The sequence below is a fragment of the Pinus tabuliformis genome, chromosome 5_1, assembly GCF_031772625.1.
Source record: "Pinus tabuliformis cultivar Carrire ecotype Pingquan chromosome 5_1, CPIR1, whole genome shotgun sequence".
In the NCBI taxonomy this organism is placed as follows: domain Eukaryota; kingdom Viridiplantae; phylum Streptophyta; class Pinopsida; order Pinales; family Pinaceae; genus Pinus; species Pinus tabuliformis.
This window is the reverse complement of record NC_142305.1, coordinates 16670578-16696115: the sequence shown is the minus strand read 5'-3', so window position 1 is coordinate 16696115 and position 25538 is coordinate 16670578. Positions and strand designations below refer to the sequence as shown.

Below are 25538 nucleotides of genomic sequence, written 5' to 3'. Positions count from 1 at the left end.
AGATCCATCCCAATTTATAAAATAATATTAAATTTGAATTGAATAAACTACTGAAAGCCAAGATTATTTTCCCTATCAGACATTCCAGGTGGGTCTCCAACCTTGTCCTAGTCAGAAAAAAGAATGGTGATATTCGAATATGTATAGACTTCTGTAATCTCAACAAAGATTGTCTAACGGAAAACTTTCCGTTGCCTCCTATGGAACAGATATTGCAATCAATTGCAGGCTCAGAACTAATGTCTTTCCTAGATGGATTTTCAGGTTATAATCATATTCTAGTACATCCAGATGATCGGCTAAAGACTACATTTAGAACCAAATGGGGCACCTACGCCTATCAGAAGATGCCATTTGGATTAATCAATGTTGGTGCAATGTTTCAAAGAGCCATGGACATATATTTCAAAGGTTTAGTAAACAAATTAGTGGTAATCTATTTAGATGATATAATTGTATACTCTAAAAAGCGCAGTAATCATCTGAAATATTTAAAACAAATCTTTGAGTGTTGTCAGAGGTATGTAATTTTTCTTAATCCCAAGAAATCTTTCTTTGTGTTAAGTGAAGGAAAACTCATTGGATTCATTGTATCCAAAGAAGGTGTTATCACTCAAGGAAAAAATTTTAAATTTTTCACATCAGTTCGATCGTTTGTCAAAGGCACATAAATCCTTTCTATCAGTTTCGCAGCGCAGCATGTTTTAAGTGATTTCGTAGCACATAATTCATATTTTGCACTGGCTACACTACGAAATCGGGGATTTGTCCTAATCCATAGCAGACCTTACCCAGCTGTCATGTTTATCAAAATCCATTTGGTTTGCATCAACAGTTGTCAGCTTATAAGGTTTTTAGTACCCCAGCAGATGGTGTTTTAATAGGTTTATCTGGAGCACTCTTTCCTTGGAAGAAGCCTTCAGTGGTAATCAGTGGAATCAACAAGGGAAGCTCTCATGTCAGGGGTTCCTTCTATTGCAATATCTTTGAATTGGGAAAAGGATGAGAGCAGCTACAGTGATTTCAAGGAAGCAGTGTAAATTTGACTATAAAACAAGAATAGATGAATTTTTGAGTCTGTTGAAGGATTCAATCACAACTACAAGGTTATCGTGGTTGGCTTTGAGCAATCTGGAGATAAAAGCATGGTTTATGGCCTTCTTGCAAGGGTTGCATCTGGTTCTACTCTAACAAGACATTGAAAAGTTGGTTTCTTCAGCTATACAGATTACTTTTGCAGCTGCTTTCCTGGGGTTTGAAACACATGCAGTTACAGGCACCAATATCCGGCGTCATAACCAAGTTGCAGAAGTCTTGAAAAGAGGTCTGCGCCATCTTCACATCATTTTCTTTTGAGAGTCTGGTGGGTCTCTAGCTTCATCCTGTGGGCATATGAAAAGCTTTCACGTGCTGTTTTGTTCATGAGTAACAACTCCCATTCGTTTCATAGCATATTTGATGATTGCATGTTGTTCGTGAATTTTCCACCTGTTGTGTGTGTTTGAAGTCATTTCTGCCACCGCAGTCCCTTGGTCCCGTGGCAATTTCGAATTCTTCAATTCAATGTTGTATTGTCGGTGGCATAGCGGCACATCTGTCCTGTTCTAAGATTGCATCCAGAGATTGTAAATGTGTTGCGCAGGTCAGAGAGGCACGTGCAGAGCATCTAATACCAAATGTGACCCATACAGATGCGGCTTCAAATATTCTTACAAATAAAGAGTCCTGTGATGTATAAATGCAGATAGAGAAACCAAATTGTCATGGAAGATATGGAGTCCGAGTGCTGTGGATCAGGTTATTACCAAGATCGAGGTTTATCATTCCTCAAAGCTCTTCTTTGGAGATTTGGTGTCCTCTGCGAGTTACGCTTTCCTGCATTCATTGGCTGTACATAATTGCAAGTATATTGTTCTGCAAACACACCAGAAGCCCTCATGCAATTCCTTGGAAAGGGCTTTCTGCTAAGTCCCACAGGTTGATGAACGTATTATCAAGGCAGTTTCCCTGGAGCACCGCAATGATGTTGATTCAGCTGTGGAATTTATCCTTAATAAGGTGGTTCCTAACCAAAATGACCAAATAGCTGATGCGGAACTTGATAGTGAGCGTGGAATTGTGGATGGTCCAATTACTGAGCATGACTATCATTCAGGTTCTGAGAAATTGGCACCAATTTCATCTCATTTATCTGTTTGTGGCTCTATATCTGATGATGATGCGTCTGAGGTGTCTGATGAAATCATATTAACAAATAGAAGATTAGATAGTGAACGCATTGTTGCTCATCTAGTGCAAACTAAAATTAATGAAGAACATGCGAGCTCTTTATTGTCAGTTAATTCTTTGACTGACCAGGAAACTATTGATAGCATGGAAAAGAGTGCTTTCCTTGCGTCAATGTTTTCACATCTACCTAATCAGTCCTATGACGAAAACACCAACCAAACCTCTGGTTCATCAAGTCAGTTCAACTCTAGTCAATCTCAAACTAGAATTGAAAACAAAGGATTCAGTCCTCATTTGGTTGATATGGGTGAAATTAAAGGTGACCAGCTGTCTTGCAATGAAAAATCTTTAATACAGTTTGAGGATGGGAATATCCTTGAAGATGTCAATGTTGACAAATGTGGCAGCGATTCAAAAAGTACTGAGGTTAACTTAGTGGCAATAAACTCTGCAGCTAGTAGTACATTTGTTTCAGATACTCCAATAGAACAACCTCCTTGTACTGATGCCACAAATGTTAGCAGTTATGAAGAAGCAAATCAATGCACTGAAGAAGTGGTGGTAAGGACAAATGAGTCCCAACTGAACTTTTCAGTTGTCGAGGGACTAATCAAATCTCTTAATACAGCTGAGTCCTTCTATAAAGAAAGTATGGACAGTCTTCCTCTTATTTTGATAACTCATGATTCTGTTGGCTCATTTATCAGTGTTGAAGATGGTTCACTTTCGTGCAGTCAGGCTTCCAGCTCCAGTCAGATTGTAACTATTGTTACATTGGAAGGTTTTATTACTGAAGGATAAAGCTGGTTTGCTAAAGTAAATGGTGGTTGTGTTAAACATCCTGGATCAAAAGCTTTCAATTTAAACAGCAGATCACTTCCAGATATTGAGCTTGGATCAAACAGAGACATAATTGCAGTTGCTTTGGCAAATCTAAAAAGGCAGGGAAGAAGTTAGGATTTAAGTTTGATGTAATTAGACCTGGAGAGAAGGATATTAATGGCAGAATGTCATTGAAGAAAGTGTTACATGGAGGAATGGGCTATTTCTTTGTGGAGCACCTGATTCAGCTGGTCATTCTGGAAATGCTATTGCAACTGATAAAAGGAGAAATATATGTTTCTTGAAAAGTTGCAAGCAAATCTTTTCAAAACAATCAAGGGAGTAAGGTGCTTAAGCCATGAACATTGGCGATCATTTAGCCATGGAAGGAAGACTGCGTTTTTTAAACAATACAGCAGTTTCGTAGCGCGCTACGAAACTACTGTAGGTGATGATTTTAAACGCAGAGCAGCTATTTTGATAATATGAGCGGGAATTTTGAAAGAGAGACACCTGTCCATCAATACAGCCTACAGCACATCAGAAACATGGCAGCGTTCCATACCTTGGATTATTAAAGACTAAGAAACATGCTGTTATATATTTGAGCAAATTAATGAAAACAGAAGCCGAGAAGCAGGGGACATCTCCTAATACTACGGGGCAGTAAAGGATTCAGCGTTCAAGGTCAATATGGCGCATTTAACATCCAGCTCAGCCAAATCTAAAGAAGACCAGGTGTCAGAGAATAAGAAGAAGACATTATACATGGAAGATAGAGTTAGAGTCATAGTCAAATTAGAACTCTTTAAAACTCCAGTTAAGCACTTTTTTGTATTTAATAGTTAGTTGAATAGCAGATAGGTGTCATCAAAAGTAGTTATCGAAATCCCCTCATGCTGGAGGAGGAATCTCGAATTAGGTAGAATAAGAATTCTATATATAGCTAAGACAGTGAGGTAATGAGGGTTGGATATTTTACAAACAGAGGACTGTTTTGGCTTATGTAAAAAAAACAGAGTTCAGTAATATAAGTTATATGTTTTTCTTCTCAGGATTCATAAAGCATTTCTATGTTCAAGATGTGTTATTTTACTTTGTCCTTCATGTCTTTTTTCAGTTGCTTAGATGAGTAATCACTCAGAATTCACTTATGTTGCTCTGACTTCCTGTACTCATCTATGAACTGTGGTTTTATAAGAGTTGTGTTTTGAACATTTAAATGTCACATGCCCTGACTTCTATGTAAAGGCAATATCATTATTTACTGAGGTTTGATTGACTCCATAAGCCCAATGGAAATTTATGTAATGTTTGTCCAGCCTTCATATTTGTTAATGTTATTTCAAGAGAGTTAGCCATCTTATTAATAGTCAAAATCAATAACCCTTTGAGAGAGCCCTCTCAGGCTAAGGAGGCTAAGCCTTAGTCAAAAGATTGGTCTGAAACAGTTACTTGAAGTCTTCCTGGTCAGCAGTCTTCCAGGGCCTGATTTTGAGATAACAGAAGGGATTCACATTGACCCTGATAGAATAAGAGAAATTTCTGAAATTCCTTTACCTCATAACAAAAAATCTATGCAATCTTTCCTAGGTCAGATAAATTTTGTCAAAATATTTGTCCTGAATTTTCACGAATTGTTTTACCTCTTCAATCCATGATTAAGAAAAATTATCTTTTTAAATGGGGACATACAAAGCATGAAGCCTTTAATCTGATTAAATAAGCAATCATAAATGATCCCTCTTTAGCAACTCTGAATTTTTCTAATCATTTCATTTTATATACTTTTTCTTCTGAGAAATTATATGCAGCTATATTAACACGGGTCAATGATGATAAAGCCGAAGCACCATTTTCTTTCTTTAGCTCCAATCTACAGGGGGCTGAATTGAACTATTCAGATGTTGAAAAAAAAGCTTTTATTGTTTTCAAATCAATAAATAATTTCATAACCTTTCTCCTCAAAACCCACACCAAGGTAGTAGTCCCATTCTTAGCAGTGAGAAATCTGTTAATACAAAGGGATGTATGTGAGAAGAGGGAAAATTAGGTAACGGAACTGCAAGAATATGACATTGAAATCAGACCAGCTAAAATTGTAAAAGGTCAAGGTTTTTGCATAATGTTAGCAGGAGCATCCAACTTAACAACGCTACAATATTTAGGTGATGATATACAAGTATACGAGGTAAGCCTTAATGACACTAAATCTAGATATGTTGATATCATCTTTTATTTAAGAAATGGGTATGCCCCTACATATCTAAGTTACCAAAGAAAAAGGGCTTTGAGGCTAAAATATAAACAATACCAAATCATCAAAAATGTGTTATTTAGAATAAATTATGATTCTATTTTGCTTAGATGTCTTGAAAAAACTGAGGCAGAAAAGGTTTTGCAGGAACTCCGGGATGGACCATTTGGTGGACATTTTAGAGGGGAAACAATCCCACATAAAATCCTGCATGATGGCTATTATTGGCCAACCTTATTTAAGGATACACATAGTTATGTAATGAAATGTAAAGTTTGTCAAATAGTTGTTGGGAGACAGAGGAAACCCACATTACCATTGCATCTAGTCAACATTGAACAGTGATTTGAACAATGGGGACTGGACATAAGAGGTGAGATCATTCCTCACTCCTCTAAGCAGCATAGATACATCCTTGCAGCAACTGATTACTTCACAAAATGGGTGGAAGAAATTCCACTTAAGGTAACCAATTATAAAAACATCATTGAATTCATTGATCAGCTTATTATTACTAGATTTGGTCTGCCATTTTGCCCTTATGTTTGATAATGCACCTTATTTTTCAGACAATGCTATGACAGAATTTGCTCTTAAAAGAGGTTTTAAATTCAAATACTCTGCTAACTATTATCCACAAGGAAATGTATTATCTGAATCTACAAATAGAAATCTCATAAGGATTATTAAATGAACTGTTGATCAAAGTCTGAAAAAATGGCATAAATCTTTAATATTTTCTCTATGGGAAAACCGAATAACACAGAATGCCTCCATAGGCACTTCTCCTTTTAATTTGGTCTATGGGAAAGAAGTTGTCCTCCCTACAAATGTAGCTATTCCCTCTCTAGCCCTAGTTTAATTTATTGAAGGAATTCCTTCCTCTTCTATGCAATTGAGACAATTACAAATCCTTAAGCTCGAAGAATAAAGGGAAAAGGCCAAAATTACACACGCACATCATCAACAGTTAGTCAAAGCTTCCTTTGATGAAAATTTTGTAGGTTCAAAATCCTTTCAGCTTGGAGACCTGGTATTGAAATGGGATAAAGCACACAAGGAAAAAGGTAAGCATACCTAGTTCCAACGAATGTGTCGTGGCTCATTTCAGATTGTGGAACAAATAGGCCCATCAACCTTTTTATTGCAAGATTTATCAGGCAAGAGAGAATCTCTACCTGTTAATGCGCAGATCCTAAAGAAATATTTTTGATAAAAGATAACCTCTTATATTCCTTGTATATTATTGCCTTTAATTTTTATGAAAAATAAAAGTTGAGTAGCATTTACTTTTGGCTTTACAAATAATAGTCTCTTTTATATTTTGACTTTCCACTTATATAAGTAGATATTGTTAAGAATATGATTTTCCCATTTGAAGCATGGGTTAAGTTCTATCACTTTGAAATTGCTTGTTCTCTGCCGAAATTATTTGTCCTTTGTTGATCCTCAACTTTATAAAGAAACCTTCGCTCTACCATCAGTCAAGAAAAGTATCTATAGCAAAGCAAAGTCTCTCTACAAAAAAGCATCTTTAAACTCCACAGTTGTCATCCAAAATCTCTTAAGGAGTCAATGATTCTCCCCATCTAGTAAGATTTCATTTTTAGAGTGTAATTCTAAAATATGCTTAAACTTAAAGGATAAGAGGTCTCATCAAGAGCCGACTTACCATGATCATAGGGAAAGAACTAGCTGACATTACCAATACTGCATATCAAAATAGAGTAATGACTTGAGATTGTATGAATCAAAAGACAAGGGGTCTCATCAAGAGCTAGCTTGTTCAATTAAGTTACAACCAGTGAATGGCATTGTCAATTTTGGTCACCAAACCAAGACAATGGCCTTTAAGGAGTAAAATGAAAATTTTAAAGAAAAGAGAATTGTTTAGAAAAGAATGAAAAGAATAACAAGTATATAAATCAGAACTTATCTTTAAAAATTTGCATTCTTATCTAGATGGGATACTGAACCATTGTTGGTTAAAAGGTAACCCTATTGAGGCTATGGATGCCTGCTGGTAGTAGAGGCTCTACCTATGACAACTAAGTACACCTAAAAGCTGATTTGTGAGAGTCCCCCTATTTTTATCTTTAAAACCAAGTAATGACTAATGTAGACAAAGCAACTTTCATATTGAAAAGGATGATAGTTAGGTAGATGTTGTTTTTATTATTCAGAGTAATGTTACTTATCTTATATTTCATGTATTTTTTATTTTCTAAACTACCTTTATTTTGGAAGTTTTTAGAAATTTCAAAAAACTATCATAGATAATTGGTTCTTCCATCGAATTGCCAATTATTGTGCTATTCAACAACCCCCCCATTTGTTAAAATAATAGCTAATATTCTATTAATAAATGGGGACCCTTAAAAAATCCTTCCAAAAAATAAATTTAGCATTTAGGCATTTTCTTGTTATTTTTTTACAATAAAGCAAGATATCAAGATAAAACCCTTTGAAAAGCTAGCAAATGCTTGCCTTTTTGCATATCACATGATAAAATGTGTCAAAAGCCCTGTTAACAACCAAAACTCGTGAAAAACAATCAAAAGGGATTACCATGCTTAACCTCGAAACTATTAGGCTTTTTCATTTGAACTAAGTCCTAAGGCATTTCTTATTAAAATAAGGCCTGCATCACATATCACCACTTACAAAGGGCGCACCCTCATAAAGTATCTTTAACCATGCGATATGCGATATTGTGATGACACAGTCACCCTTATCGCATCGCATTGGAAACCCTTAGGAAAGACCTGAAACCTTACCAAGCATGTGAAATTGCAAAATGCAATAGAAGCCCGGACCTGATTGCCAACTATGTTATAAAAAACACTCAAGTTTGTTGCGCAATTAAAAAAATACTTTATAAAGGAAATCCTATCAAACAAGTTGTGCTTTGAAAACAATAAAGAACATCCTACATTTCGCATCCCGCAGAAACCAAAGGAATGTTAAAGAAAGTGCACACACGAAATGCGATAATGTGATTTGTGATATTGCATCGCAATCGCAAAATCGACATTTTCGTAGTTAAAAAGCTCGCCACCCTAATAAGTTTCTTTCCCAACTTACGATGCAAAACATTAATGAGAAATAAAGCTAGGGATAAGGAACCATTAGTGGGCATTTAGTATGGGTTAATGGCATTTACATTTGAAAAGTTGCTCGACATGATACGATATCTTCTCACTTGCATTTAATAAAAACTCCTTTCTTGTCACCTTTTCAAGGTTATCTGTATCATTCATTCTTATGTTCATTCTTACTTGTGTCTATCCAATAGCTTCTGCTTTGCTCCATTTTTAGGAACAATCCACAGCAAGAGTCATTGGGAGCAATGGCAAAGAGGGGAAAGGCAGCCGCGTCTGAAAAATCAGAAATGATCCCTCTATTCTCTGATACTACATGCAACAGAGATGGAGGAACCTCAACATGGGAGGCCATGTATGATTTATTAGAAGAGGAGAAACCAAGACCTTTGGTAACAAAGGCCACAACCGATGGTCATGTTTCCTCCGATGCCTCCTTCTTCGAGATAGCATGCTCATTTCTGCACCGCATAGCCACAAGACCGAAGATAATTCCATATACAGATATGGTTAAGTGGATAATTGATCAGGTGGACATCTGAGACAGAGAATTCAAGAATAGCAGGTAGGAGGTTATGGGATCTTTTTCACCAGACAGCCTGTGGCTTATGTACAATCTACCATAGCCACAGAATCTCTACAATAAACAGTTCCTTGAGAAATTTGCTAAGGAGAATGAAGACCCAGCAAACGTCACATGGACTTGGACAAAAAATGAAGGTAAGATCAAAAAGGATAAGATGGATATGTATTCTACAGCATCTATCTCTCCCCCTCATAGTTTTGCAGCAGCCATGCTATGTAGAATGTTTGGCAAACCTGATAGTATCAAATTTTCCCCATAATGGATGCCATTAATAGATGCAGTTGTAAACGTGACAATAATGAATTGGGCCCAAATTTTGTCTGATAATTTGGTGAAATATATTATGGAGTATAGGAGAAAGAGGAGTATCTCTTCAAGGGTTTACCCTCCATTTTTCATGAGTGCCTATGTAATGGACGCAATCTGTTTTGGCTCCAAAGTTCCTATCATGGTATGGAAGTGGACTGTGAAAGACCCACTTCCTATCAGTATATATCATAAGAGTATGTGGGAGTCTCATTTTCACCCCCATTTTTACAAAATTTGTGAAGGAGTTATGCTGCTTATCCATAAACAAGTCTACAACAAAAATACCCCTAGGTTTTCTAGAGAAGTTGAAGTTGATATCCTACCTATAGCTAGATGGTTTGGGGAGGAGACATTTACATATATCAGGGTATTTGGGAGCATTGCTTCACCGCATGTCCTCCCACACTATGTCCCTGACAAGTTAATGGCCAGGGAGATATCCTACCAAACAGCAGGGGAAAGTGGGTTGAGAAAAGGATTGAAGGAACAGTAAAATGCCATTTGGCCTACATCTCTGTTGCAATGTGGTGCGTTTGCACTACACGATTTTTGATATGGATGCAAAGAAGAAGAGATTATGAAATCTTTGAAATTAACCACATTCCCAGGAAGACATTATGAACCAAATGGCACCACCAAAGACTTCACTACTATGGTGAAAGTGAAACCATTTACCCATGAGGAAGATATCTTCGATGACCTCTTCCTACAAAAAGAGACGTTTTCAGAAGTGACGCATATGGCATCACTAATTTTTACCCCTGATGATCTTGAGGCTTTCCGATAATATAGGGAGAGGAGATTATTAAAGGTCCCATTGAACCTGCTATAGATTGAACCAAATAAGGGAGCCAACTCCCAGTGTAAGCTTAGAGGAAAGCTCCAAAGAAAATTCCAAAGAAGATTCCGAAGTAGAGTCCCAATAGAAGTCTACTCGTGAGTTAGAGCACTCACAGTAGCAGTCTCAAAATGGGGTCAATAAAAATAGAAAGTCTGAAAGGGACACAGCAGGGACTACAGAGAAAGCAGTCAAGCAAACCTTGGCAAAGAAACAGGATTAAATTCACTCTACTTCCACTCAATCGGCAAAACCCCCTGTTATTGATTTAGAAAAAGAATGGGATCATTTTAATAAGAAGCTCCATACTGATTATGATGTGAATGAAGGGATGGCGTCCGGGCGTACTAGGGTTAGCAAGGGCTTCGGTTAGGGTTTCGGGTTTCTGCAGTCAATGCATGAACCCTCCGTCTCCGCGTCCGTCCAACCCTGTTACAGTTTTTACCCTAACCGCGAGCTGCAGTTTTACTTGCTGGTAACTTCTTGGAGTTCTGAGCCCCGACCCGTGACTAACGGCGCGCCCTGTGACGGAACTTCAACAGCTGCACGGACCGTTCTTTTCATATTGCAACTGTCGTTTTCTCCCGGTTTTGCTCTCCGTTCCGAGGTGTCTGCAGATCCTAGGAGCAGCTGGCAATGGAGGATATTGAGGCCGTCGATTATTCCGCGGACCCATTGGAGGGGGTCTCCATCTGGCGCACCCCACTTGATACATCCGGAGGTATGTACAGCTCGGATTTACCTGCTCAATTTCCGCCGTTTCCGTTTAGTGAACCGCATTCGCACCCCCCGGTTGTCCTCCCGGATGACCCGCCGACTTGGCCTGCTCTTACCACACCCCCGCACTCTCCGGCAACCCTAGGGTTTGTTTCAAGCTGCATCATCCCAAACCCTGGTTCACTTCCTCTGGTCACGGGCTCATTACCCCTCCATTATCAAAACCCCTCTCTACCCGGACCCTCTATTGGCATCCCTGTCTCCATCGGGCACTCTTCCGGCAGTTTCACCGCCGTACCTCCGCTCACAGGCCCCCCATCGTCTTCAGGACCTCACGGCCCCTCTTCACCCCGATTCCCGGCATCGCAGCAAGCAAATCCCCCACCATCTGGTCACCCCACCCGCCATCCCCCTCCTCGGGGCCCTAAACGGAAATACAAGTGCTTCAAATCAAGGGAGGAGGACGTATTTCTCAGATTGGAAGAAGACATTCGCTGGGGTGAGGCCATGGATTTTGCAGATCGTGTTTTGGTCGGTCGCATCAGGGGCCGAAGTTACTCGGCAGCACGTTTGAAGCAATGGGCAGCGGATGTTTGGGGCCACCATTTGGTGGATATCCCCTTTGTGCAGACCTTCGTGCGGGGATGGTTCGCTCTGCGGTTCGCGCGTGCAGATCATACTAACTGGGTCCTATCATCATATTGGCATTTTGACCATGCTCCGGTGCTTCTGAAGAGATGGACTCCCCTATTTGACCCTGAGACGGAGCAAATTGGCATCGGACCGGTATGGATTCGGCTACCTGGGCTTCCTCTCCAGTACTGGTCAGAAGACATCTTCAAGAGGATTGGTAATGCCATTGGCGGATATATGGGCTATGACAAATCCTATCAGCAGACGGGAATGATGGCCTACGCCAGGATACTCATTAACCTGGACACGAGAGGCGGACTGCTGGAATATATTACAATACAGTGGAGGGATACTGAACATAAGCAAATCATCGATTACGAAGGCGTACCATACAGGTGTCGCAGATTCCACCAAGTAGGCCACCTTTACAGAGATTGCCCTCTCCTCAAGAAATCAGTATCGAGTGGCTCGGAGGAAGCAGTCCCATAGTCGCAGGACATACCCCCTGAGACTCATCCTGCACAGACCTCTGGGGAACAGGATCGCCCTCAGATCATGGAGGAACCAGGGAGAGCCGAGCCAACTGACAATGCTGGGGATCCCTCTGATCCGCCTTCGGCCTCGCCTCACCTGCAGCCTACAACTGATCAAGAGGACTTGGATCAAACGGGTAAGTCTATCTTTTCTCTGTCTCCTACTCCTTCATGTATGACTTTGGGCATATCATCTCAATTCACTGCATCTGCATCCATCAATACTTTATTATCCATTGCATCCCCTGCATCCCCACCACTGAATCATCACAATCACACCTCACTCACTTGCACCCTACCACTCCCTTCACCGGTGGCTCCTCCATCCAGAATCACTTCGACTCTGGCCTCCCTTTCATTAAATACATCACCGTCTCCTCCCCGGTATTCCCTTCGCCCCCGCATGAAGGACAGGGGTCCGGATGCAGTGGGACTTGAACTGAACCGCACGTCTATGTCCTCCAAGAATTCTAGGGGTAGACCCTCCCGCATTACCAAGGCAAGGCATACTGCTGATGAAGAAGTCGCCCTGGGGCAACAACAGACTATCTTCTGGGCCCTTAGAGCGAGGGATGGCCCAACCCCCCTCCCCTAATGAAGTTTCTTTCCTTTAATTGCCGGGGGTTTGCTAGTTCAGCCAAAAAACTAGCACTTAGGAGATTACTCCTAACATCTCAGATGGACTTCATTTTTCTTCAAGAGACCCTCTGTCAAGCAGAACCCCTCATCCACACTCTCTCTGTCTGGCTCCCTTCCTGGACCTTCCATGCTTTGGATGCGTCTGGAAGATCTGGGGGAATGGCCATTGGGGTTAATAACAAAGTTGCGGAGATCAAGAACACTTTTGGAGGAAGAGGATTTATAGGTCTTGATATCTGTGCTCATTCTGCTGTAAACGACATCAGGATTATCAATGTATATGGCCCTTGCACTGACCGTGCCAATTATTGGAGTTCTTTACTTGCATCAGAGCTGTTCTAGGCAGACAACATTATACTTGGAGGAGATTTCAATTTCTCGCTCGGATATAGTGAGTCATGGGGACACTCAGCCCAGGTCGACACCCTCACTGATACTATATCCAGCCTTCTAGAGGATCATCACTGGGTAGACATACCGTCTGCCAAGCTCCAATATACTTGGACAAACAACAGAAGTGGAGACCAAAGCCTTGCAAGAATACTGGACAGGTTTCTCATTAAGGAATCCCTGGTTAATGATCTTCCCAGAGTTCGGCAATGGGTTGGAACGGGAGGCATTTCTGATCATCGGCCGATCTTCTTAGAAGCTGAGGACCTAACCCATAAGATTAAGAGCCCTTTTAAATTCAATGCCTCTTGGTTACAAGATCCCTCATACATACATTTGGTGCAAAATTACTGGCAATCCAATGCCATCAGAGAAGGTGAGGACATATCAGTGGGATTCGTAAGGAAACTCACAGAACTCAAACAGATCACCAAGAACTGGGCTCACCAAAAACGCCTTCAGGATAATCTGACATTAAAAGAGGCTGAAAAGGTCATTGCTGAATTTGAAGAATCATCAAATGGGACTTTCCCCTCCCCGGAAAGCAAGGAGAATTTCACCTCTCTTATTGCTAAACGCACTCAAATCTTGAAGGAAAGGGAAGAAAGTTGGAGACTTAGAAGCAGAGCTATATGGCTCACCGAAGGAGATGCAAACACCAAATTTTATCACAAGTTTGCAAACGGCCACAAAGTTATTAACACTATTTGGGAATTAAAGAATGATCAAGGGGTCACTGTCTCCTCACAGAGGAATCTGGCCAGATTGGCCAAGGAGCATTTTAGAGGAATTTACAAGGCTCCTGAAGAAGCTAATATCTTGGAAATCATGAGAGTGGTTGAGCTCTTCCCCAGATATATAGAACAAGAAGATGCTGATGAACTGCAGAAGGAAGTGACGATGGCAGAATTAGAAGCTACCCTGAAATGGTTCAAAAAAGATAAGAGTCCTGGTCCAGATGGATGGACCATTGAATTTTATCTTGCATTTTTTGATCTTTTGGGCAATGACCTCCTGAATATAGTCGAAGACAGTAGAAGAAGAGGTCGTATATCCTCAGCCATTAAATCCACCTTCATAGCACTCATTCCTAAATCAAATGCCCCCAGTACTTTTGATGACTTCCGCCCTATATCACTCTGCAATTGCCTCTACAAGATTATAGCTAAGACTATTGCCAACCGTCTCAAGCCCATTCTATCGCATCATATATCCGCTGAACAATTTGCTTTCCTGCACCACAGACAGATCCATGAGGCCATTGCTACTGCTCAAGAGCTCATGCACACCATGCAGATCAAAAAACAAAAAGGAATGATCCTCAAGGTGGATCTGTCCAAGGCTTTTGACAGAACCAACTGGCTATACTTACGGCTGTTGCTCACTCACCTGGGCTTCCCTTATGAATTCATCAAATGGACCATGAGCTGTATCACTGATGTATCCTATAGTGTTTTACTAAATGGGGAAGCTTCCTCTTTCTTCACTTCAGAGAGGGGACTCAGACAGGGATGTCCACTCTCCCCTCTGCTGTTTTTACTCATAATGGAAGGGCTGAGTAGAATTATTTCATCTGCACGAGATAGACACCAGTTATCTGGTATCAAACTTGCAGACCATCTTTTCCTCACTCACCTATTATTTGTTGATGATATTCTTATTTTCCTGAATGGCAGCGTTGGAGACTCCACTATACTCCATAACTCATTCCTTCTCTTTCAACAAGCTACTGGTATGAAGATTAATGTTCATAAATCCACCATTACTACCTTTGGATGCTCTATCAATGAAATAGCTTATGCTAATCAGCGATTTCCTTATAACAACTTGACCTTGTCAGAAGGTATTAAATATCTTGGTTTCAGACTGAAACCTAATGGATACAGAATAGCAGATTGGTTATGGCTAATAGCCAAGGTGGAAAAGAGACTACAAGTTTGGTATCACCGATACCTATCTCGAGCTGGCAGACTGATACTTATTAAAGCTGTGATTGAAGCCACTCCAGTATACTGGATGGCTCTCACATGGATTCCCAAGGGCATTCTCAACAGATTACAACATATTTGCAGTAAATTTCTTTGGAAGGGCCACCAGCCAGGCAGAATCTTTGCCTGGGTGAAATGGGATACTATTGCAAAACCCAAACGCTGGGGGGGTTGGGGTATCAAAAGGCTCGACCTCTTCTCTAGAGCTCTGGCTGCCAAACTTGGATGGCAACTTCTCACCTCTGAAGGACTCTGGACCAGGGTAGCATATGCAAAATACATCAGGCCCATGAATGTGATGGATTGGATATGCAGTCAACAGAGAACTAATCATAACATATCCATCATATGGAAAGTTGTCATTGGCACACTACCCTTATTACGAGAAGGATTAACTTGGCGCATCAAGGCTGGTAATGCAGTCCGAATAGGTCTGGACCCTTGGGTTGGATGTGGAAATGCTCACAGACTCTCAGATGGCCTCATTGGACATCTTAATGACAGAGGCATCACATACATTATGCATATTGGTGATCAAGCAAACTCCTCCTTCCTCCATCAAGCCTAGACCAGCGCTCAAGCATTAGATATCCCGGCACAGTGGCACAATGAATGGGCAGAATACACGGAAGCACTCACTCAAGCTCATATTAGACTCACTGATGGACCTGATGAAATCATTTGGGCTTATGCAAAACATGGAGCATATACCCCGAAGCTTGGCTATCTAAAGCTCATGGAGTCTCATAAGCCACATATTATCCATCCCACATGGAAGGCTTTATGGAAACTCAAATCAGCCCCGCGTACTCGACTGCTCATGTGGAATATCATCTTCGATAAAGTACCTACGGGCACCAATCTTATGAAGCGATCCTTCCATGGACCCTTCCGCTGCCATCTCTGTCACCAGGAGGAAGAAAGTACTTTACACTTATTTCTGAATTGCTGCATCACATTACATTTTTGGCATGACCTCTCTTCTCATCTTCCGCAATTGAAAAACTGGCATGGTCATAGCATAATGGAGGCATGGGAGAACTGGAACCAAGAACATTCAGGAAAGGCCATTAATATTCCGCTTCTTGCATGCTGGGCAATCTGGATTGCCCGGAATCAGGCTATTTTCAACCTCAGAGCCCCCCACTGGCCTACTATCCTTCTTCATACCATTGCGGATTACAACATGATACCTGATGAAGAACACATAGGTCCTGTTCGCATCATTAAACAATTGGATATTGACAAATCCAAACCATGGGATTTTTTTGATGGTTCTACACAAGAGGTGGGCTGTGGGGGAGGAGCAGTACTATATCTCAATGAAACACACAGCTACAAAATTCAAATAAACCTAGGCAGAGGCACTAACAACTATGCTGAACTGTGTACTGCCAAGCACCTCATACACTTTGCCATACAAAAACAATGCAGACATCTATGTTGGAAATAATACTGAGAGGGGGGGTGAATCAGTATTATCAGATCAATAAAAATTTTCATTTCATACTTAGAAACATATACGCTACTTCAGTTAAGTGAACCCACATGTACACGCTACTGTGTTTATTGCAACTAGCGTATATCAAGAGATCTTATGATTCAGTTAGCTTATCTTCAGTAAATGCATCAGAACATTATTAACCATATTAACAATAAACAGGAGCAGTATAACAGAACAGATCATCACACAAAAGCCACACACATGAACACCATGATATAAGGTGGAAACCCAATGTGGGTGAAAACCACCTGCTGCAATTCGTCTCTTTCTTCTTTAATAAGAAACTTCTTTTACAATGTACTGGTGCAGTCCTTTACCAGCACGCAGGCTACAACCTGCAGAGGGCTACAATCCTCTTAGCTCTTGTACTAGCCGATCCATTTACTAGTACGTAGGTGCCTACCTACAGAATGCTCCAACCTTTACTCCCCTTGCTCTTGTACTGGCTGATATGTTTACCAGTACGTAGGTGCCGGCCTACGATCTACCCGGGACCACGTTTCATACATTTTCATACTGGATCCATAAGACAATCACCTTGTAGTACAACCTGCATCATTAATCACTGAAACACTGAAACTCTGTCAACAACACAGTCACCAGAACACAGAGCAGACACAGAGCTCTGCAATAACCGTCAGACCCATCTGCAACTTCAAATATTAAGCTTTACAATGTACACGCTACTTGGATGAACCCAACCTGCGTGTATACGCCCTTTTTCCAAGGTCAACCCGCGTACAGATCTAAAAATATTTCCTTATAACTTTGCAGCCGTACCAGACATCAATCATACTATAACACTTATAGAACATTATTTGCGTCAGTATGCAGATCTAGAATAAGCATAATCAACCATATAAAGATAGTTCATTTCAAACCATTTGATCCCGATCTCTCCTTAGATCTTGTTCTTTATCAACTGGTGAGATCTCTCCTTAGCTCAGATCAAGCAATGCATCATCAACCCATAACCTGCATACTGGATCTAATACTTCATCAGATATTCAAGACTTTTCAGATACATTTGCCTAATGATCTTCTTCTCCTTATATAGCCTTAGGCCTTGCTCAATACCACGGGCCAAAACCATAGAAATCCAATACCATCAACTTCAAAACTAGGGATCAACACGTCCGTCGAGACACCATGGTCCAAAACCATAGGCACAACTTCCAAGGAATAACCGCCACGGACCAAAGATAAGTTTTCCACATACACGCTCTTTTACTGAAGCCAACCTGCGTGTACACGCGACTTGGTATATAGCGAACCTGCGTATACGCGACTTGGTATATAGTGAACCTGCTTGTATACGCGACTTGGTATATAGTGAACCAGCGTGTATATATTTTCTCTTCATACTTGTAGTCTGATCATCAATTCCTTGCTGCTATCCTTCTGCACAATGATTTGTCATCAGTGTGATTTGCCATCAAGGCCAACACTTGTCTCATAATGCCAACAATCTCCCCCTTTGGACTTGATGGCAAAGCTAACTTGTTACACTTAGAACTATCATCTGATTCCTTTGAGTTGTCCTCCATCAGTCACATCTGACATCTTTTCTGAAGATTCATCCAGTTATACATAAGTGAGATGTTCTTTTATGAGAGGGTTGCCATCAAGTACAACACATGCATCATAATGCCAACAATCTCCCCCTTTGGACTTGATGGCAACAACACCAAATCACTCTCCCCCTTTGACATCAAGGGCAAAGGGTGGACCAAGATATTCTCTTCCTTTGCTGAATCATTCCACTGTCCATACTCCCCCTGAGTACCTGCTGAAATCTCTGAATAATCTCCCCCTTTGTATATGCCAAGGTGTACCAATCTGTCCATGCTCCCTCTGAGTACATGCTAAATCTTTGTTCTTGCTGAAGTGTGCTGATCATGCTCTCCCTGGCTGTAATCAAGGTCTACAAAAAAAATGTTCTACAAGAAAGAACACGACTCTATACATCATAAGTGACCTTCCTAGCACCAAAGACTCATACATACATCCATCTCCCAATCAAGTGGGGATATACCAAAAGTTTACACATGATAATTCAAGAGTATAACATCATTCATCCCAGGCATAGTGGGGAAACCAACATAGGCCGTTACATGACCTTGATGAAAATACATGACTGAAATATTTCAACATTCATCAAATGACCAGAAGAGATTTCATCAACTGATTACAATAGATAGAGACACTCAATTACTTCATGAGTCAAGAGACCAGACATCTAAGTAAGACCACGATAGTCATTAGCAGCTATCATACACAATGTATGATTTGTTCATTAAGCATCTAGTCCAGCAATTATATTTTCTTTTTGTTCTCCCTCTGCATCTAAGGTAATGCCAACACTGCATCATTATCTGATCCCTCTGACTGTACCAGATGGTCTCTGTTAGACCCATTTCAGAATCTTTTCATTCAGAGTTTGCCCTTGCTGTTCAGAACTCCATATACGCGACTTCACCTGCATCAATTAGCGTATATACGCGGATATCCCTTACGCAACACCCGTACACCATATACGCGACTATCCCCGCATAAAACGACGTATGTACGCGGATATCCTTTAAACAACACGCGTACACCAATTTCCATATCAGCAACCTGTAAATGTCCTGTAGAGAATAAGTCATCAACCTATAACAAGGTATGTCTACATCAATTCATCCCTTTGAACAGAATTCAGAGTCATTCACATTATATCATGTGTGAAACCACCATAGCCATTTCATCAAGCTCTACATGATCCAAGTATCATTACTTGGGAACATCTGCATCAACCAACATATGTAAGTATAAACCTATCATCATATAGATACGAACTCATCATCATGTCTCCAACAAAGTGACTTTGAGGAGTCATCCATGTATCAGCACTATGTATCTTGAGCTCAAACTCTTTTGACAAAGCTTCTTGATATCATCATCAACAACAATCCTTATCCACATGAGTGCCTGCATCATAACTGTATGATCTTTATGCATATGACAACAGCAGTATATAAGTGACTCATCATCAAGTGAGGAAGATGTGTATTCAAGCTATGTACTCCTCCTTGTCCTTATGAAGATCACCATGTAAGCACCATATATGCATCATCAAAGAATCAACCATAAATCTGATCTGAACATCTTCTATGTAACTTCAAGAATCATATGAGAGTTTATCATAGACAACTCACAACCACATCATAGCAAGATATATCATTTAGCCATATAAGAATCATCACCAAGGATTATTAACCATAATGCCAACAATGAATTACTAAAGGCATATGCTCCCCCTCAACAAGTGCCATCTGTTAGATCTGATCATGCATATATCAGCAATAAGCATCAAAACATCATCATCCTCAAGTTAGGATCAAAACACTTCTAGACATCATACAAGTAACAAAACATTTCCACACATCCTCAGCAGACTGTAACCAATAGAGCAAATAATAGACTGAATCATATCAGATCCTTTTTCTGATCCTGTCCCCACTGCTTTTCCTCAGACTGACATATACGTAACTTTGCAGTGTCTAACTCGCGTATGTACGCGACTTCCCTTTAAGTAACTTGCGTATGAGATTCAGAACGCTGGAGTTTTACACTTTCAGCTCCTCCTGAGTCTGATATGTCTGTGTTGTGCTGTGTCTCAGTACATTGTGCTGACTATACTTCTTTCTTCCTCCATATCTTCAAGTGTGATGAGGTTTTCTTCTTTTGGTGTGATGTCCATCCTTTGTTCCTGCATTCCTTTGCTATATGTCCAAGCTTGTTACATGCATAACATCTAACATGTTTCATGTTCCTCTTGTAGCAATCAGCAGCTTTGTGACCAAACATATTGCAAGAAAAACAATATCCATTAAAGTACCTTGAATGTGATGATCTTTCTACATGATGGTCTTGAACCCTTCTTCTTCCACATCTAGCTGCAACATGTCCAAGATTATGACATACATAACATTCAACATTATTCATAGGAGGAGTAAAAGATTTTCTTTGAGGAGTCTCTTTCCTTGATTGTTGATGGGATTGACCCTTCATCTCCTTGTTGATCATTTTAGTTTTCTCTTTAGAGTTCCTTGCCTCACCTTGTGAGCTAGATTCACCTTCAACAGATTCATGAAAACCAAGACCAGTCTTGATAGCAGGAGACCTTTGACTACTAAGAATATCATCCAAGGCTTTAGTACTATCTTGAAATCTCAAAAGTTTATCCTTTTCTTCTAATTTACCTTTCAAGATATTTACCTCAACTTGAAGTTGTTCCTCCTTTTCTAGACATTGCTTCTTCATGTCTTCTCCATCTTTCCTTCCTTCTTCCAACTGATGCCTTAGTTTGAGAATCTCCTTTTCTTGTTCTTCATTCAGATCCTGTTGTTTTTCAATAGCTTGGAGTAGATCTTTATTCTGCTTCTTTGATTCTTCAAGATCTTTCTTTAGCGAGCGGATTGTGGCTTCAAGACTTTCATAGTAACTGGATCTATCTCTGAGTTTCTTGATGGTTGTGCTTCTTTCATTGACTTCATCTCTTAATGATGTCACTTCACCCTGCAACTTTTGACATTGATTTTCCTTGTCCTTGAGTAACTTTCTTACCTTGTTTCCTTCCTCTGATTGAGCTTTTAGTTTGGTAACTTCTTCTTTGAAAGCACATTCCCTTTTGTTCAATAGATCTTGTTGATCTTTAACTTTGTCTGTAAGCCTTCTAAATACTACCTCTATTTGATACTTTTCTTGTTCACCCATAAAAGCATGTTCAGTAGTTTCACTATCACTTCCATCATTTTCACAAGGAAATATAGCAGGAACATCAGAGGATAACACATTCATACCTGATAATGATTCTGAATCTGATTCTGAATCTGAAGAACTTCTTATACCTAATCCCCAATCGATTCTCCCACTGTCATAGTCCTTCTGAGATGTCTTCTTCTTCTTATGAGCTTTCTTCTTAAGCTTCTTTCCCATTGTTCCACGGATCTCCTTCAAGCGATCAAGCTTCTACCAAAGGACCTGCTCTAATACCAATTGTTGGAAATAATACTGAGAGGGGGGGTGAATCAGTATTATCAGATCAATAAAAAATTTCATTTCATACTTAGAAACATATACGCTACTTCAGTTAAGTGAACCCGCGTGTACACGCTACTGTGTTTATTGCAACTAGCGTATATCAAGAGATCTTATGATTCAGTTAGCTTATCTTCAGTAAATGCATCAGAACATTATTAACCATATTAACAATAAACAAGAGCAGTATAACAGAACAAATCATCACACAAAAGCCACACACATGAACACCATGATATAAGGTGGAAACCCAATGTGGGTGAAAACCACCTGCTGCAATTCGTCTCTTTCTTCTTTAATAAGAAACTTCTTTTACAATGTACTGGTGCAGTCCTTTACCAGCACGCAGGCTACAACCTGCAGAGGGCTACAATCCTCTTAGCTCTTGTACTAGCCGATCCATTTACTAGTACGTAGGTGCCTACCTACAGAATGCTCCAACCTTTACTCCCCTTACTCTTGTACTGGCTGATATGTTTACCAGTACGTAGGTGCCGGCCTACGATCTACCCGGGACCACGTTTCATACATTTTCATACTGGATCCATAAGACAATCACCTTGTAGTACAACCTGCATCATTAATCACTGAAACACTGAAACTCTGTCAACAACACAGTCACCAGAACACAGAGCAGACACAGAGCTCTGCAATAACCATCAGACCCATCTGCAACTTCAAATATTAAGCTTTACAATGTACACGCTACTTGGATGAACCCAACCTGCGTGTATACGCCCTTTTTCCAAGGTCAACCCGCGTACAGATCTAAAAATATTTCCTTATAACTTTGCAGTCGTACCAGACATCAATCATACTATAACACTTATAGAACATTATTTGCGTCAGTATGCAGATCTAGAATAAGCATAATCAACCATATAAAGATAGTTCATTTCAAACCATTTGATCCCGATCTCTCCTTAGATCTCGTTCTTTATCAACTGGTGAGATCTCTCCTTAGCTCAGATCAAGCAATGCATCATCAACCCATAACCTGCATACTGGATCTAATACTTCATCAGATATTCAAGACTTTTCTGATACATTTGCCTAATGATCTTCTTCTCCTTATATAGCCTTAGGCCTTGCTCAATACCACGGGCCAAAACCATAGAAATCCAATACCATCAACTTCAAAACTAGGGATCAACACGTCCGTCGAGACACCATGGTCCAAAACCATAGGCACAACTTCCAAGGAATAACCGCCACGGACCAAAGATAAGTTTTCCACATACACGCTCTTTTACTGAAGCCAACCTGCGTGTACACGCGACTTGGTATATAGCGAACCTGCGTATACGCGACTTGGTATATAGTGAACCTGCTTGTATACGCGACTTGGTATATAGTGAACCAGCGTGTATATATTTTCTCTTCATACTTGTAGTCTGATCATCAATTCCTTGCTGCTATCCTTCTGCACTATGATTTGTCATCAGTGTGATTTGCCATCAAGGCCAACACTTGTCTCATAATGCCAACAATCTCCCCCTTTGGACTTGATGGCAAAGCTAACTTGTTACACTTAGAACTATCATCTGATTCCTTTGAGCTGTCCTCCATCAGTCACATCTGACATCTTTTCTGAAGATTCATCCAGTTATACATAAGTGAGATGTTCTTCTATGAGAGGGTTGCCATCAAGTACAACACATGCATCATAATGCCAACAATCTCCAGCTGTTTGGTGATTCTAAAATAGTTTGCAATTGGCTATCTGATGCATCTCATTATCATGCATTTTCATTGAGGCACATATTAGATGAGGCAAAGAGGCTGACTACTTCATTTGAATCATTTGCTTGTCGTCATATCTACAGGGAACAAAATACCATTGCAGATCAACTCTCCAAAGAGGCAGCGCACAGACAAGGAGACAATTGGCTGATACAGGAGGAAATCGAAGGGTCATTTTATCAGCATTATCATAGACCCTTTGATGATCAGATGGCATAATGGGCTATAAAGGCCCACTTACAGATTTTCACTTGTTTATTTTTGTTGTCAATAGTTGTACATATCTCTACATATTTAGCACTATACAGCACTTTATTTTTTATATATGGCTCTCTGCGTAGAGCAATGGACTCCTATTTTGAACACTGTTAGTGAACAGTTTTGGACAGCTCCCTGCGAGGAGACAACATGCTCTAATTTTGTTTATATAGTACTACAGACTGATCTTGATAGGCACAGCTACCTATATATGAATGCTTCGGCATATGCAAAATGTAATTTCTTAACTTTTAATAGAAATTACGACTTTTTCCCAGGGGAAAAAAAAAAAAAAAAAAGCTCCATACACACGAATAAACATCTAAGATACAAACTCTGTAGCACAAATCAACTCAAGAAATTACAGTGGAGAAAACTATAGGCACTCAGGATGTGGAGCTCATTCCTGCCACCTCCACTTCTGAAATTATTTTGAGAATTGAGGAAATTCCTCCATTAGATGTGTTTTATAGCCCTACCCACAAAGTTGTCATCAAAATACAAAGGAAGATAATAAAGTTGGATGTTGTAGCTATTACCACTCCCAACAATGAACCAATGGACATTGTCTAGAAAGATTCGCCCATGGACATGTCAGAAAACCTTACAAGATTGTCGCAATTTGCAAGAGCCTATGCCACGGAAACTATTGATAAAGCAACAAAGGTCCAAATGTTGCTGAGAGAAAAGGAACAAAAGATTATGTTGTTGGAACAAAAATTAGAGTAGGAAAAATATAACCAACAAGTAGAGTTAAAAATAGCCAAGCTTCTACAAGAGTTTGAACAGATGCAAATACAACATCAAGCTAGCCTATCAGAAAGAGATTCATGGATACAAGCTATGACAGATAAATATAAAGACATTCCGCAAATCAATCAGTTCGTAAAAGAAGAACTCGGCCTTAACTCCCAACTAATGCAGCAAAAGGAAGTTCTATGCCATAAAATCTCGCAAATAAGTCCTTATTGCAAGATTAGTGATAAGCTAACAAGCCAAGTCGTCGACATGAGGCTTAAGTATAACAAAATCCATAAAAGGATTTCTGACTTTATCACCTGGCAAGAATTAGAAGATGGGAGGAAGGCTGATTTTCCAAGACTGGAGGAATAGAATAAAGAAATTATATTTACAGACTGGGATTCTCAGCTCAGGCAAGCAGAAAGGGCAATGGCGGTCGTGGCAACAGCAGGAAACGGAATCATTGAAGCCATTAACGAAAATCTACATGGCACCAACCTGGTTGCAAAATCTATACCAGGATTTCTTCCAAAATCTAAACAACTAGAGCAACAGTGGAGACAGGCGGCAGAGGAAAGGGAGGATGTGATCAAACAAATGAGCAAGATGAACTAGGAAGCATACTTGCAATACTTAGTCAAACCATACAGCCAGTGGATGACCTTGCGATTCTTAACCACCTCCACACAAAAAATGGTGCCAGCATTGATGGATGTTATATTTACTGGACAGTTGAAATCTGTGATCGGTCAACCGACACAGCTCAAGCCAATGACAAATGTTTGCAATATTAAGGATAGAATGCAAAGGAGTTAGTCACTTTGTTTTGTTTTTATTTTTAGTTTTATTTCGCATAATGTAAGGAAGGTCATTTAAACCTCCTCAACTATTTTTTGTAATAATATATTTTATGACCTACAGTTTAGTATTCAACCCCTCTCATGCATTTAGAGAGGGGTCCAAAAATTTTATCAGAAACATTCTTCAAAACATGAACTTATGTACCTTTGAGGAGGTTCTGATGGAATGAATGGAACAGGATCTATTTCTTTTGAATATCTGGCATGCTTTACTGAAATTTCACTTTTGTACTCTTATATGATGTTGGATTGATTGGAATTAGGTCGATATTGCTAAAACACATGAGCAGAACTTATCATATATGGTA

General features: G+C 40.0%; 1 protein-coding gene across 1 annotated transcript; it reads left to right on the top strand.

The window, feature by feature from the left end:
- Positions 1 to 12823: 12823 nt before the first annotated feature.
- Positions 12824 to 24985, top strand: LOC149163307 (uncharacterized). Its single transcript, XM_089429068.1, has 4 exons — positions 12824 to 12916; positions 13007 to 13983; positions 14731 to 15572; positions 24765 to 24985. Exons 1-4 carry the CDS (start codon positions 12824 to 12826, stop codon positions 24983 to 24985), a joined length of 2133 nt encoding a protein of 710 aa, XP_089285194.1.
- The last annotated feature ends 553 nt before the right edge of the window (positions 24986 to 25538 follow it).

What these genes read in the sequence shown, in the direction of transcription:
- LOC149163307 (XM_089429068.1), top strand. Translation starts at nt 12,824, where the DNA reads ATGGCCATTGGGGTTAATAACAAAGTTGCGGAGATCAAGAACACTTTT. An exon ending in ATATCTGTGCTCATTCTGCT is followed by an intron (nt 12,917 to 13,006) that starts GTAAACGACATC and finishes GAGCTGTTCTAG; the next exon opens with GCAGACAACATTATACTTGG. An exon ending in CACATACATTATGCATATTG is followed by an intron (nt 15,573 to 24,764) that starts GTGATCAAGCAA and finishes TTATATTTACAG; the next exon opens with ACTGGGATTCTCAGCTCAGG.